The 14,079-nt window shown below is 49.4% G+C and overlaps 1 protein-coding gene across 1 annotated transcript in view; it reads left to right on the forward strand.

The window, feature by feature from the left end:
• The first annotated feature begins 5,370 nt into the window (after positions 1-5,370).
• LOC112548499 (dynactin subunit 1-like) overlaps positions 5,371-14,079 on the forward strand; it is a 17,586-nt gene continuing 8,877 nt past the window's right edge. Inside the window, exons 1-2 of the mRNA XM_025194485.1 lie at positions 5,371-5,457; positions 9,340-9,588. Of these exons, the coding sequence (XP_025050270.1) occupies positions 5,386-5,457; positions 9,340-9,588 (321 nt within the window). The 5' untranslated portion in view covers positions 5,371-5,385. The remainder of the gene's footprint in view (positions 5,458-9,339; positions 9,589-14,079) is intronic.

The following is a 14,079-nucleotide window of genomic DNA, read 5'->3' on the forward strand; positions in this document are numbered from 1 at the left end:
CTCTTCGTGCTGGGGCTGATGGAGATGCAGAGGAGAAATGCATTATGTCTTGGTGTAGGAGGCACAGTCCTATGAAAATCCTATTGTCATGGATCTGCAGACCTTGGCAGAATGCAAAATAAGAGCATCTGTCTTTGCTTCCTGGCAAATGTCTTTCTGGGTTTAAAAAAAAAAGTGGTTCACCGGTCCAGTCCAACCCTGGGCACAGACGGATCATTCAAAATCTGAGTCTTTCGCTGTACAGGGAAATCCTCCCTTGCTTTGCAGGAGAATTGTGATTTTCTCCAGATATGTTTGGTGTTGTCTGTAATTAAATGACATGGAATTGAACGAGCTGGGCTGTGGGGGCGCTTTCAGCTGGAGAGAACTTCTCCCAGTTGGCCAGCGAAGCGCTTTCCTACCAGCAATGACTGACAGGTCTGTTCCTGCCCCCGAGCTGCTTGACATGCAGCTGTAATAGCTCTGTCAGCTTTGGGACTCAAAGCCGTGGCATTTTCCGATCAGCGCAGGTGCATTTCTGCTGTGACAGAGTCAGACTTGATGGTCAAGCTTTGCGTGCCGAGACCTGACCAGCAGTTCCAGTTTTTTGTTTCCTGTTGTTTAAACAGCTTTTGGTGGCAGTTCCTTGCCTGTCACTGGGCACACCAGATTTGGGCTATTTCTTGTGAGCCCTCTGAAAGCCCGAGCTGTATGTCTCCTGTTTCTTGCATCTGTTTTCTTATCCTCCAAGGGGCTTTAGTTGAGGCTCGGTCTTCTGTGGCAGAAAGCAGACTGGGATGCAGGCATCAGACTGGCCTTGAACTTTACTTTCCCCAGCGTCTTTCTTGCCTCATTTTAGCAATAGGACTGGAGTCTGTAAGTCCCCTCAGAAGCTCTAGTCTGACTTGTAGAGAATTCTATTTTTTACGAGACTGCTCGGTGCCCTTCCACTGTCGGTGGAAACCAAGAAAGATGTTAAGTGACCCTCTGCAAGTGGGTTTCTCAGATGCTTGCAAGTAGGGAAGCTCCTTCTGGGGTATGGATGCAGTGGGTGGGCTTGCAGATTCTGCTTTGTAAAAATGCAGCCACTGCCGTCATATAGGTTTTGCACCATGTAGTGGTTGTCTCATAGGAGTCCAGAAGCTACAGTCTGACAATAATAGTAGATGAAGTCCCCGTTTCAGTGTCAGGATTAGCATGGGGAGGGGAGCATCTGCATTTGAGTGCAACTCTTCTTCTTCAGCATTGGTAAACTGTGCCAAGGCCTGTTCAAAAAAAGGAGCCCTTTGGAACATGCAGAGAGCAGCAGACCCGTCTTGGCCAGGGTCCCATCCCGAACACTTCCATTTCTTGCTGTTACCCAGCTGTATTTGAAAACAGCTAATATTCAAAAAGCCTATTTTAAAGCAGCAACTTGCAGTTTCTGTGACACGTGGCTCTCTGGGAGTGCCATCAATTTTTAAACCAGTCTCCAGTCTGCTGCCTTCCTGATTCAAAAGAAATGTTTCTCTGTGAATCGATGTTAAGAAATAATAGCATCTGGAGACGTGACGTTATGCAGACTGGTGCGCTGTTTTTGCCTCTGCCCAGTTCGGCTCCCATGTGCCAACTGAAAATGGAGATGCACAGGGAGTTTCACCCTGCTGGCACTGTGGCCCTCCTGGCTGGTTCTTACAACACCCCAAATGAGAACCTCTGCTCTAAAATCTAAACAGGTGGGCAGAGAGAGAGCGTGCCCACCTTATAGCTGGAGGTGTGGCTGCAGCATGCTTGGGAGCGCCCAGGGCAACTTGCATCTCCCTGTGGCAGGGGCAGGCTGCCTGTGGAAGCATCCGAGGTCTCAGCTTATGCAGCCTGTGCTGACACCTGCACCATGGTGTCTTTGCTCATATTCATCCTCGAGCTAGTTAGATATAGCCTGAGTGCACTGCAGTCGCACCCCTGATTTGCAACAGGGATGTATTTGAATGGTTTGGGGGAGGTGAGTGGGATATAACACTTCTACAGGGAGAACAACATGGTCCTTCAACCTTGGGCCAGTTCCCTGGTTTTTCCAGTAAGGCTTCTGCTGGGAAGGCATTGGGTAGGCAAGGAAGTGGCACTGAAAGAAAGGAGATGGGACAGGGCTAGAAACAAACTTGCCTTCTAACTGATCAAGCGCGGCCATCGTGGAGCCTGGCATTGAAGACTTCTTAGCAGTGTTACAGTTCTGCACACATTGTAATTAAGCCTCGCAACCTCCCTGTGAATTATGCAAACGTTGCCCCTTTTTTACTGGAGAGGTGGAAGATCAGCCTCTGCCCTCGGTTGTACTAGCCAGGCCCACTGGGCTACATGCTCTTGAGGATTAATTGACTTTTGGAGGCCCCACAATGTCAGCATTCACGTTTCAGGAGCTGTAGTGGAATGAGTAGGTAGGTAGTTGGACTTGTCTGAAGTCAGGGGGAGCGCGGGGTTTCCTGGTTACAGAATACCTAGGCTTGTTCAGCAAAGCCAGTAAAGTTTACTGTCGTAGCAGTTACAGGTTTGAAGCTTTTGTGAGCTTATCGCTTTGCCTGAGAAGGGAGAGATGGCAGGGAAAAGCTATTACCTCATCCAGTTCTCCTCTCTTAAATCATCTAGTCCATCTTAATTTGCAGGTCTGCAGAAACCATGTAGCATGCAGGTGCTGCACATACCATCATATACCAGCAACCTACTTGGAAAGATAGGGTCTCATGGAAGTGTTTCCAAAATAAAAGGGCAGGGGGAATCTGTCCATAGTCTGGATCTAGTGCACAGAAAAGGGAGCATCTTCCCTCAGACCTCTTGATGGAGTTGTATTTTAAGACTCCCAAGAAGCTGTTCTTAATAAGGTAGTGCCACGTTAAAAGCAGTCTGCAGGTACTTTGCATAGATGAAGAGATAGGTAGGGGAGAAATGCTGGAAGAGGAGTTTTAACAGTGCCCATTCTGGAAGCTGGAATGCCCTGGCTCATCTCTCTGCTTCCAGCCTGCCTGCGACGAGCCTGGCCGGGTGTCAGGTACAAGTGATGGGTTACTGCCTCATCTGTGGTAAGAGCACAGAGAAGGGCTCCGGCTGCCAGTCTGTTTGTTTTCCTTAGCATGGTCAGGAAACTTCCCGAGGCTTTTAATTCTGATCCGGAGACTTGGTTTTCCCAGCTGTTTGGATGTGATGCAGACACACTCGGGGCCAGAATACAAAGCTATTCACCTATGCAAAGTCTTACAAGTTCCTTGTCGGCACAGTCTGTGATTAATGTCTCGACACACTATTAGCTGATTGGGTAGCTGCAGTCATAGGAGTAATTATTCAGCTTGGGAACAGGCCTTTTCTTTCCTCTGGATGAGCTGCCCTCTCCTCTACTGAAAGGGCTGGAAGGGAGTGTGGCACAAAGGGACGTCTAAGCCTGTTTCAAGTGAAACTGCAGTTTCCAGGAAACCTGAGGGTGAGGGTCTAGCCTCTGTGAGCGAGGCACAGAGGTTGCTGCTGGTTTCTAGATGCATTGCAGAGAGCACACGGCCTACTTTTTTACTCGCCCCTCCTTGCATTTGTAAATTGGGCTTGAAAGGATTTTATGTGGCTTAAAGAAAGGAAAAACTATATTCTTGTTCCCAGCAGAGGTTCAGGTGATTAGCCAGCTACTGCAATGTGATCCCACAGGCGACTGGGATTGGGCTCTTAATCAGATTGCCAAACAGACTGGGCTTTCTTGTTTTCATTAATGCCTGCTTTGCTCCAGTGCCCAGTCCTTTGGAGAGCAAAGACCCACTGTTCCCACTACAGTGAGGATGTGAGAGCTCATAGCAACTCCCAGGGATGTTGCAGAATCGCCCCAGTAAAACCTGGCTCAACATCACTGATATGGTGAAGTAGGAAAAGGTTTTGATTTCTGAGAGGAACTTTCTGGGGCCTCCTTCAACATCACGGAGAATTTGTAGCAGAAGAAACTCCACATCCAGGGCAGGCAGCCTCTTGACACATCTCTCCCGGCACCAGCCTTCACAGCTCACCATTTGCCCTGTTCTGACGCAGCAAACCCACTGCTCCCATAATCTGCCTTGCCCTGACTTCAGTCCTATTTGTCCTCCATTCAGATTGTTTCCCTGGGTTTCAGCTGCTGAGCTCTTCTTGCTCTTGGTTTTTCTTGCCACACCATTCACCCATGTCAGGATTTGGGTGTTGTGTTGGAAAGCGTTGCATCTGAGGGGACCATGAGTTCGAATTCCCCTTTGAGCATCACAGTGAAGGAGTGAAGCGAGAACCTTGCTTTGCCCCTTTTCCCTGGTACAAGTGGAGCCAGGATGCGTGCTCCAGGATTCATAACATTCCTTTATTTCACTTTTACCTTCCAGGCTCTGCTCTTCTGGCAGGATTGCCAGCCTGCCACTGTATCTAGTGGAACCAGCTGACCTGCATAGCTAACGTCCAGCGACATGAATATAGGTTAGGAGGAGATGTCCTGGCCAGCACGGTGGCTGAAAGGGACCTCGGGGTTATGGTTGATCACAGGATGAACATGCACTGCCAGTGCAATGCTGTAGTCAACAGAGCTCATAGCATACTGGGATGCCTTAGCCGATGCATTGTGAGCAGGGCTAAGGGAGTGATAGTTCCTCTCTACTCGGCGCTGGTGAGAGCCCAGCTGCAGGACTGTCCAGTTCTGGGCGCTGCACTTCAAACAAATCTTGCAAGGGTCTAGAGAAGGGCCACAAGAATGCTGAAGGGCCTGGAGGACAAACCTTATGTGGAAAGACTAAGGGATCTGGGACTGTTTAGCCTGGAGAAGAGAAGACTGAGAGGGACTTGGTGACTGTCCCTGAGTATGTAAGGGGTGAATACTGGGAGCTGGGAGAAAAACTCTTCGTTGGAGCATCCCAGGGGAGGACAAGGAGCAATGGCCATAAACTGTTAGAGGATGGTTTCAGGCTCCTTAATTCCTGTGATTTCTATGTCTGCGCTCCTGTTGTTTTTTGTGGATCTTCACATGGGTCGGGGGGAGAGGAGCTTACCACAAACTCCTCAGCTGAACCTCTTGTCAGTGTGCTGCGCTGTCCTTCCAGAAGGATGGTTGTTTTAACTGCAGCTTCCAGTTTGGAGGAACTAGTAGCTTTGCATCATTTCTGCTGCAGATTTCAGCTAAGAAAATCAAAGGCTGCTGAGGGTGCCAGAGGCGTTGCTAACTGGGCCCTCAGGCAGCGTGACTGGCTGAAGTGGGGCTTTGCTTGGGCTGTGAAATCTGCTGTCGTGATCCTGTCGGGATTCAGGGCCATGTTATGATACATTACATGCCTTGTTAGTGTCCTAGCTGGGGTGGGTCGTGCTGAGCAGTTTTGTGGCTGGAGAAGCCTCCTCCAGCAGGTGCAGGCATAGACCTAAACTGGGATGTGCGGTTTCTGTTGGCGAATGCAGGCTGAAAGGCTAAGTGCTGTGCAGCGTGGACCAGGAGCCCTCGGGTCAGCTGCAAGCCTGCTTCAGGTACAAGCCTTTCGCCCTGCTAGAGGGAAGGTCACGTGGACTCTGCAGTATCAAATATGTCTGCAACACCTTGCAGGTTATGGAACTGTTGGGGACGGAGGCATTTCCCATTGTAATCCGTTCCATTGCTTGCCATGGCCATTTCTTATTTAATAAAGAATATTTTTGTGAATAACCCATGTGGGATAAGGATTAGCTGAAGCAGTGTGTAAGCCATTGCATTATGAATTCTCTGATCAAATTGCTACTAGATGCCTAAGACTCTGCTCTGTCCTAGACACTGTGTGGAAGCCGGTAAACATGATGGCAGCATTATCAACCAGGCAGGGGGTTTAATAGAGCTGGAATTCTGCTTTCAGTAAGTGACATCTTGCAGAACTGGTGGTCGTAGCTAGATGGGGGTGGCCACGGCCGCTGGAAGAGGAACTGAACCAGTAGACAAGCAGACGGATGTAAATCGCAGTGGCATTTAAATCCCCAAGCAGGAAACCTTGACTGAAATCATTGGCTTGAATCTTGCTTTTGTCTTGGTGTTATAAGGGTTCATTCTCACTCACTGGCAGAACAAAGGCCATAGTTAGAGATCCGTCGAATCCTGGCAGGGCCTTAGGCTAGCATGGTGTAGGCATACTGGTTTCTGTCCAGCTGCCTCTGGATTCTCAGCTCAGATGTCCAGGTATCAGTTTGGGGCTGGGTTAACTGGGAGTGAATTAAAGTATGAATCCACAGCAAGGCTCAAAGTCACGTCTCTGGATCTGTAGCAAGATGCCTTCACTCTACCAGCAGGCCCTCATTATAAACCTGTATGGGGCAGTGATTGTACAAGCCAAATGTAACCTTGACGTCAAGGGTGGGTAGCAGAAAGCAGTGCTGGGATGTACTGGTACTGTTGGCTTAAGCAATTACATCACTTTAATGCACTTTTTAATGAAGATTTTTAATTGGTACCATTTTATTAGAAACTGATGAATGATTATTTGCTAAACAATATTTTGCTAGGGATTTATCAGGTATATTTGGATGAATGCTGCAATGTATAAAAGCACTTAAAAATAATTTAGTATTTTAACTGCCTTAAAGATAATGGGTATCAGAGTGTCTTCATTTATTCTGCCTGTGAAATGGAATTCTTTCTTATACTTAAGAAGCATTAGAGGTCATTGGTAAATTGATGGACTGTGATAATTGGGAGCTAAAGATGCGCTTATCTGCATCGTTGGGTACCAATGTGCCTTGGGAAACCAGGCCCGGTGTCCTGTTTGGAATGCGTAGATCTTGTCCTTTTCCCGCCTGGCTTTTATTCACAGATTGGAAGGAGAAAGCAGGCTTTTTTGCTTTTACCCCTTTCCCCCCAGCCCCCAGTCAGCTTCTGTGGCATCTTGGCAGGAGGTGGCCAGTGGTTTCCCTCAGGGTTCAGTTCTTGGCCCCATGCTGTTCAGCATCTTTATCTATGATTTAGGTGAGGCTGTGGACAGCATGCTGGTCAAGTTTGCAGACAATACCAAGCTATGGGGAAAAGCAGTCATGCTAGGGGATAGGATGCGGATCCAACTGGACCTGCACGAGCTGGAAAGGTAGACAGAGCAGAACCAAATGCAGTTCAGTAAGGTTAAATGCAGAGTGCTTCATCTGGGGAGAAGTAACCAGTGACATGAATATAGGTTAGGAGGAGATGTCCTGGTCAGCACGATGGCTGAAAGGGACCTCAGGGTTATGGTTGATCACAGGATGAACAGGAGCTGCCAGTGTATTGCTGTAGTCAACAGAGCTCATAGCATACTGGGATGCATTAGCTGATGCATTGCGAGCAGGGCTAAGGAAGTGATAGTTCCTCTCGCATTTAAAAAAATATACGTGGAGAATATTGCAAGGGTCAGAGAAGGGCCACAAGGATGATGAAGAGCCTGGAGGACAAACCTTCTGAGGAAAGATTAAGGGATCGGGGACTGTTCAACCTGAGACTGGGGTGGGACTTGGTGGCCATCTGTAAGTATGTAAGGGGTGAATATTGGGAGCTGGGAGAAAAACTGTTTGCTAGGGTACCCCAGGGGAGGACAAGGAGCAGTGGCCCTAAACTGTCAGAGGATGGTTTCAGGCTGGATGTAAGGAAGGACTTCTTTACGGTACGGGTGACCGAGATCTGGAATAGACTTCCCACAGAGGTGGTGCAGTCCCTAACCTTGGAAGTCTTCAAGAGGAGACTGGACAGACACCTTGCTGGGATCATTCGATCTCAGCAGTATTCCTGCCCAGAGCAGGGGGTTGGACTTGATCTTTCGAGGTCCCTTCCAGCCCTTCATTTGTATGATTCTGTGATTCTCAGTTTTGAATGTAGAAAATATATTCTAAGACAAGATTCTTTGGGTAAATGTTGTATCTTTTATAAGACCAACTAAATAGTTGGAAAAATGTTTTTTGCAAGCTTTTGGGTACAAACACCCTTCTTCAGGCACAGGGAGCATCTGCTTGAAGAAGGGTGTTTGTACCTTGGAACTTGCAGAGAACAATTTTTCCAACTATTTAGTTGGTCTAATAAAAGATATCACATTTACCCAAAGAATCTTGTCTGCATATGTCCTTAGACCAACATGGCTACATCCAACAACCCTAAAGCATGGAAAACAGTCTCTGTGCCTGTTGTTTAAACTGAGAGCTAAAAGTAATTTAAGCATGATCTTATCTGCATACAGAAACTGGAAGCACTGACATTTAGACAGTGTAAATACCAGCGCGTGCTCCATTTTAAAGACTGAAAATACAGGCAGTGCTCTACATGACATTGTGACCTTTATCAAGCTGGAGTTGGCCTCAAAAGTTAATGACAGCTCCCTCCTGCTTCTCTAGTTAATTAAAAACAAAAGCATTACTTTGAGGAAGACTCATTTGACGCAGCATTTTTAGGTAAATGATTGTAATAGGTTTTAGTAGCTTTAGGTCCTGGTATACATTGTCAGAGATTTCAAGTGATTTTGGGAATGCTTGCTTGCTTTTAAAGAAAAATGGAGGAATGGCGGTTTTTATACTTCCTCCTTTCAAATGGAGGCATCTGCTATAAAGGTGCCTTTTCCCCTCCTCTACACCAGAAGTGAACCTCTCACTGTGGTTAATTGTACCTAAATACACAGACCACTTGAAAAGACAAGTTCAAAAGCTGCAGTGCATTTAGGAGAGTGTTATCTCGAAAGCATGAGTTTAATGTGGCCTGTATTTGCTGATTGTTCTGTATCCTGATGTAGAGTTCAGGTGAAATGCAATTGGATGGTCTGGCCCACTGATTGCTTCTGGAGTGCATTAATAAATCAGTGGAGATAGATAGGTGCTCTCACTCTCAGCCTAGAGAGATCATTTTTTCCCCTTAGAAAAGGTGTAGGAAAGCAAAGTGCTGTTGGAGAGGGGTCTTTAGGAGCTCAGCAGCCCTTATGGCAGGGGTCCCTTTTGCTGTTGCCCAGGAATGCTGCAGTTAAAGCCTCTGAAACAGTCACCTTGTACTTGCAGAGGTGATAGAAGCTGAACAGTGCCAGGTGTTTGGGGTGACACCCCTAATGCCTGTGGCTTCCTGTCAGTCTCTTCCAAAGCCTCAGTGGACCTTCCAAATATGATATAGTGGGTGTGGGTTGTGTGTGTGAGTTTTGCTCCTGAAAATAGTGAACAATAAGAATAACACTTCTGGGGACTGGCCCGTTCACCTGAGCAACTTCCTACTTCCCACTTGCCTTGGCAGCAAGCCCTCAAATGGAAGATGCTAAAATTGCATCAAGCCCTGTTGTTCCATGCAGTCGCATGGAGAATGGGAGCTCAGCCCCCTAAACCATTTCTCTTGCCATTTTACAGTAGCTTTGTATATCAACTTGCTAATCCTATTGTCTCCTTCTGTCTCTGTAGGCATCAAGCACTGGAACCAGGATGAGTGTGGAAGCAAGTGGCAAGCCCCTGAAAGTGGGCTCCAGAGTCGAAGTCATTGGAAAGGGGTACCGTGGAACAGTGGCTTATGTTGGGGCCACTTTGTTTGCCACTGGAAAGTGGGTTGGAGTCATCTTGGATGAAGCTAAGGGCAAGAATGATGGCAGCGTGCAGGGCAGGAAGTACTTCACCTGCGAGGAGAATCACGGCATCTTTGTGCGCCAGTCGCAGGTAGGCTGCCTGTGGGCCACGTGGTCTGGTGGGATGTTTGATTGCTAAACTGTCATTTATAGCTGTACATGATGCCCTTGTTAGGAAAGAACCTAGGTTATATGTGGGCAAATGAGTTGCTCCCCTTCCACTCGCAGAAGCCAGCAGGATGTTCCTAGAGAGTGTAGCCATGCCAGGTCTTCTGTCCCCCAGGCCTGTTGAGAGTAGAGGGGTATAGCATTTCAGCACTTAGTCAAGGCCCAGGTTAGGTCTGCCCTTTGAGTTGGTCTCTGCTGCGTACATACCTTGGGGTATGGCCACTAGGTCAGTATTCAGTGTCGTGCAGAGCTGCCATATTTCTCAGGAGCTGCACTGAGTTCAGTGTGGACCTGGGAATGGCCTTACAGCAGAGCCCCAGTGTGGAGCTGCATTTCTTACCATCGCTTTAGTGTTACTGACCCCAGAACCACACAAGAAGTCTGGGTGGGACTTGGCAGCAACAAAGAGAGGTGATTTTAAGTCGAGTAATGGTTTACGCTTCACACGTGTAGTTAGTGCCTCTAAAGCTGAGTTAGTAGATTCATTCTCTGCGCAGCCGCTGTTCTGACCCAGGGCTCTGTTGTGCTGCACAGAACCAGTCACGTTTAGTTGTTCTTGTGATGAGTTCTCCAGATGGGACAGCCACACTAGGCCATGCATTGCCATCCTAGCTTCCTGGTGAGGCATGCCCCAGGCAGAACGGCTGGGTTAGAGACAGGATCCATCTGGCTCCTTGCCTCTGAGCATTCCCCAGTGCTACATGAGCTGGAAGTGTACGTTCCTTTTAAATCTGTGGCCCTCTGGGAACTAAGAGGCCAAATGGTGAATGAGAACTCACTGTGGTTGTCCTACCCCTTCCTGGTTGGCCCTGGTTTGACGGTAGCTGGAGTAGGTGGGAGATCAGATTCCTGTTGCAGTAGAGCCATTAGCTGGATTCTGCTGAGGGGTGCTGGGTCCAGATGCTGTCAGAATGTGACGTGTTTTATGCCGTTAAGCCAGGAAGCCCTCACTCAGCTGTCCTGCTAATGCGGTGGATAGACACCTGGCTTCTCAGCCTTGTCCCTTGGTCTGCTCAGCTCACTGGGAAAGAAGCTTGTGCTCCTAGGTTACACTTGGAGATTGACTACAGGACCAAGAGGATGGTTCTGCAAAACAGGTGGTTGTGGATCTGGTCAGGAAATGGACAGTGTCCCCGTCTTTCTACATCATGCAGTAGTGCAAAGGCCTTATGTTTGCTGGTATGAGGAGTGCATGTGAGCTCAGACACCCATGCCCCAGCCTGACAAGAACAGGATGGACTTTTGCTCTGCTGCTCTGCTGAACAAAGGCATGAGGGCAGGATGCAAGTCATCCTGGGCTGGTGTGGGCAGTCAGCCTTGGTATGTGCATCTTAGTGCTGGTGTGGGGGTTTCTGTATCTTCCACTGGCCTTGCCAGCCCTGTTGATGAGATGGTCCCCATGTGGAATCCCACCCTGCAGCTGTTCATTTCTTGGGCTGGATTACAGAGCCCCTTAACATCCAGGCCTGGCTTCTGAGAGACTGACTGCTTCTGCTGCAGTTCGGCTAACAGTCTGCCCAGGGATGGCAGAGGCTTCTGGTAGGCCAGTCACCACATCTCAGTGCTTATGTCTCTCTCCTTCCTTGTGGCCTATTTGTTGTGCCTTATTTGTTTGCTTTCTCCTTGCCTTCAATTGAGGTGCCCCAGACTTTTAAAAATGAGTTGCTCTTCAGCCACTGCAGTGCAGCTATTTTGCCTCTGCCTCCCCACCCCCATGGATGTGAGAAGGGTGCAGGTGTGCCTATGTGGTGACTGTATCACCGTGCTACTTGGCTGGAGAGGAACTTGTGTCCCCCCAGATGTGAACCAGTGCTTTCATTTGTGATGCAGATTGCCCTGGTGCCAGCACAAACCTCAGGGTGACTGATCGGTTCTTGAGGAGCAAACCCAGGTTGGCCGTTGAGCCAGTGGAGTGGGACTGTCATGCCCGGAGCCTTCTAAAGCTGCCTGTTCTCTGCACTAAATTCTCCCAGGCTCTTCTACAACACTTGCCTGGGATCAAGCATTCCCTTCTTTCTAAAAGGTACCATCTGTGAAGCACAGCTCCTCCTGTAGCGAGGCATTCCAGTGTGAACTGGGAAGGGAGACAGCAAAGGAGAAGACTGCCTAGAACAAAGCTAGGACATGGAGATGGCACTGGGAGAGCTGGCAGCTGGCAGTTGGGTGGTTAAGATCGTGCAGCCTGAGTATTGGCCTTGCCCCTTCTCTGGATCTTGGCACGAGCTGGAGCTCCCAGAGTCTGGGGGCTGAACTTCCGCTTCCCTGTTTTCTCCACCACATTTTTCCTGATGCTGCTAGGGAGACCGGTGCTGTTGCCATAGCAATGTTGTCAGCTGGGATGGGAGCTGCCTGCAGGTTAGCGCTCTTCCTTGTCCTTAAAAGAGGAGACGTGGCACGTTGTGGTACAGGGAGCGTCGTCATGCTGCGTGCGCTGCTCCTCTGCTGCTTCTGTGCACCAGTTAGAGAGAGAGAGAGTGGTCTGGACTGTTCACAGATGCAGGAGAATGGGACCATGGGTTCCAGTTTTCAAACCTGAACCTGCCCCTAACACTTGGACACTGAGTTTTCAAGAAATAGTTGGAAAAACACTGAAAAGATAAGAAGCAGAAAATGGTGAGCTTCCTCCAAGGGGACTCTGAGCCAAATTGACTTCCCTCTTGGGCTCCAGGCTGGAGGTCGGACTTGTTTCCTCCCCGCACTTCTCATCTAAATCACCCTTGGAAAAGCCACTTGCTGCTGCTGTGTTTATAAACAGCATGGTGCCCTGGGATGCAAAGGATGCCTCAGGCTGTCTTGTAAAGATTTCCAGGCTGTGTTTTAGGATCACAGAAAGCTGTGATCCTAAAGGAGACGATCCTCCAAGCCCAAAAGAAGGTAGTCCCGACAAGGATCAAAGGGGGCAGGAGAGCATACAAGCTGCCATGGCTCACCAAAAACATCCGGGAATGTCTCCTTGCTAAAAAGGAGGCTTACTCCCAATGGAAAGGAGGGGTCATCACCAAGGAGGACTATTCGGCAGTTGCTCGGGGGTGTAGGGGGGTAGTTAGGAAGGCCAAGGCAGAGATGGAACTGGGACTAGCTTCCCGGATTAAGGACAACAAGAAGTCCTTTTTTAAATACATAGGGAGTAAAAAGAAGGCCCCGGGTAATGTGGGGCCCTTGCAGGACGCGACGGGGAATCTGGTTGTCACGCCAGACAACAAAGCAACGTATTTAATGATTTCTTTGCCTCTGTCTTCCTCAGTAAGGACCAGAACTGCCACCTCCCTGCTAGGCCCCCATCGGGCCCCGAGGGAGGCACACCTGAGCCCAGGGTAAGTGAGGATCTAGTTAGGGAGCTGCTGGAGGGGCTGGACGTTTTTAAGTCAGCCGGTCCGGATGATCTCCACCCTAGAGTTCTAAAGGAACTGGCCGGGGTCATTGCGAGTCCCCTGGCGCAGCTTTATGAGCACTCGTGGTGCTCTGGAGAGGTGCCGGAGGACTGGAAGAGGGCCAACGTGGTCCCCATCTTCAAAAAGGGGAGGAAGGAGGACCCGGGAAACTATAGGCCAGTCAGTCTTACCTCGATCCTGGGCAAGCTGTTCAAGAAAATTATTCTGGCACACATCCAGGAGGGGCCAGCAGGGAAATGCATGCTCAGGGGCAACCAGCACGGGTTCATCAGCGGCAGGTCATGTCAGACCAACCTGGTGGCCTTCTACGATCAGGTCACTAAATCATTGGATGCAGGGGTAGCAGTGGATATAGTCTTCCTGGACTTCCGGAAGGCTTTCGACACTGTCTCTCACCCCGTTCTCATTAGGAAACTGGGGGACTGTGGCGTAGACACCCACACAGTCCAATGGGTCGCCAACTGGCTAGAGAGCCGCACCCAGAGGGTGGTAGTGGATGGGTCCTTCTCGGCCTGGAAGGACATGGGCAGTGGGGTCCCGCAGGGCTCGGTCCTCGGGCCCGCCCTGTTCAACATCTTCATCAGTGATTTGGATGAGGGGGTGCAAAGCACCCTGTTCAAATTTGCTGATGACACCAAGATGTGGGGGGATGTGGGCACAATAGAAGGGAGCAACAGGCTACAGTCGGACCTTGACAGGTTACAAGGATGGGCGGAGGAGAACAGGATGGGGTTCAACACAGACAAGTGCAAGGTGATGCACCTGGGGAGGAACAACCGGCACCATACCTACAGGCTGGGGAACTCCCCTCTTGTCAGCACGGAGGTGGAAAAGGAGCTTGGAGTCATTATTGACTCCAAGATCAACATGGCTAGGCAGTGTGGGGAGGCGGCTAGGAAGGCCAACTGTACCTTGTCGTGCATCCACAGATGCATTTCAAGCAGGACCAAGGAGGTGATCCCCCCCCTCTATGCGGCACTGGTCAGGCCGCAGCTGGAGTACTGCATCCAGTTCTGGGAGCC

The sequence above is a fragment of the Alligator sinensis genome, unplaced genomic scaffold, assembly GCF_000455745.1.
Source record: "Alligator sinensis unplaced genomic scaffold, ASM45574v1 scaffold1676_1, whole genome shotgun sequence".
Classification (NCBI taxonomy): Eukaryota; Metazoa; Chordata; order Crocodylia; family Alligatoridae; genus Alligator; species Alligator sinensis.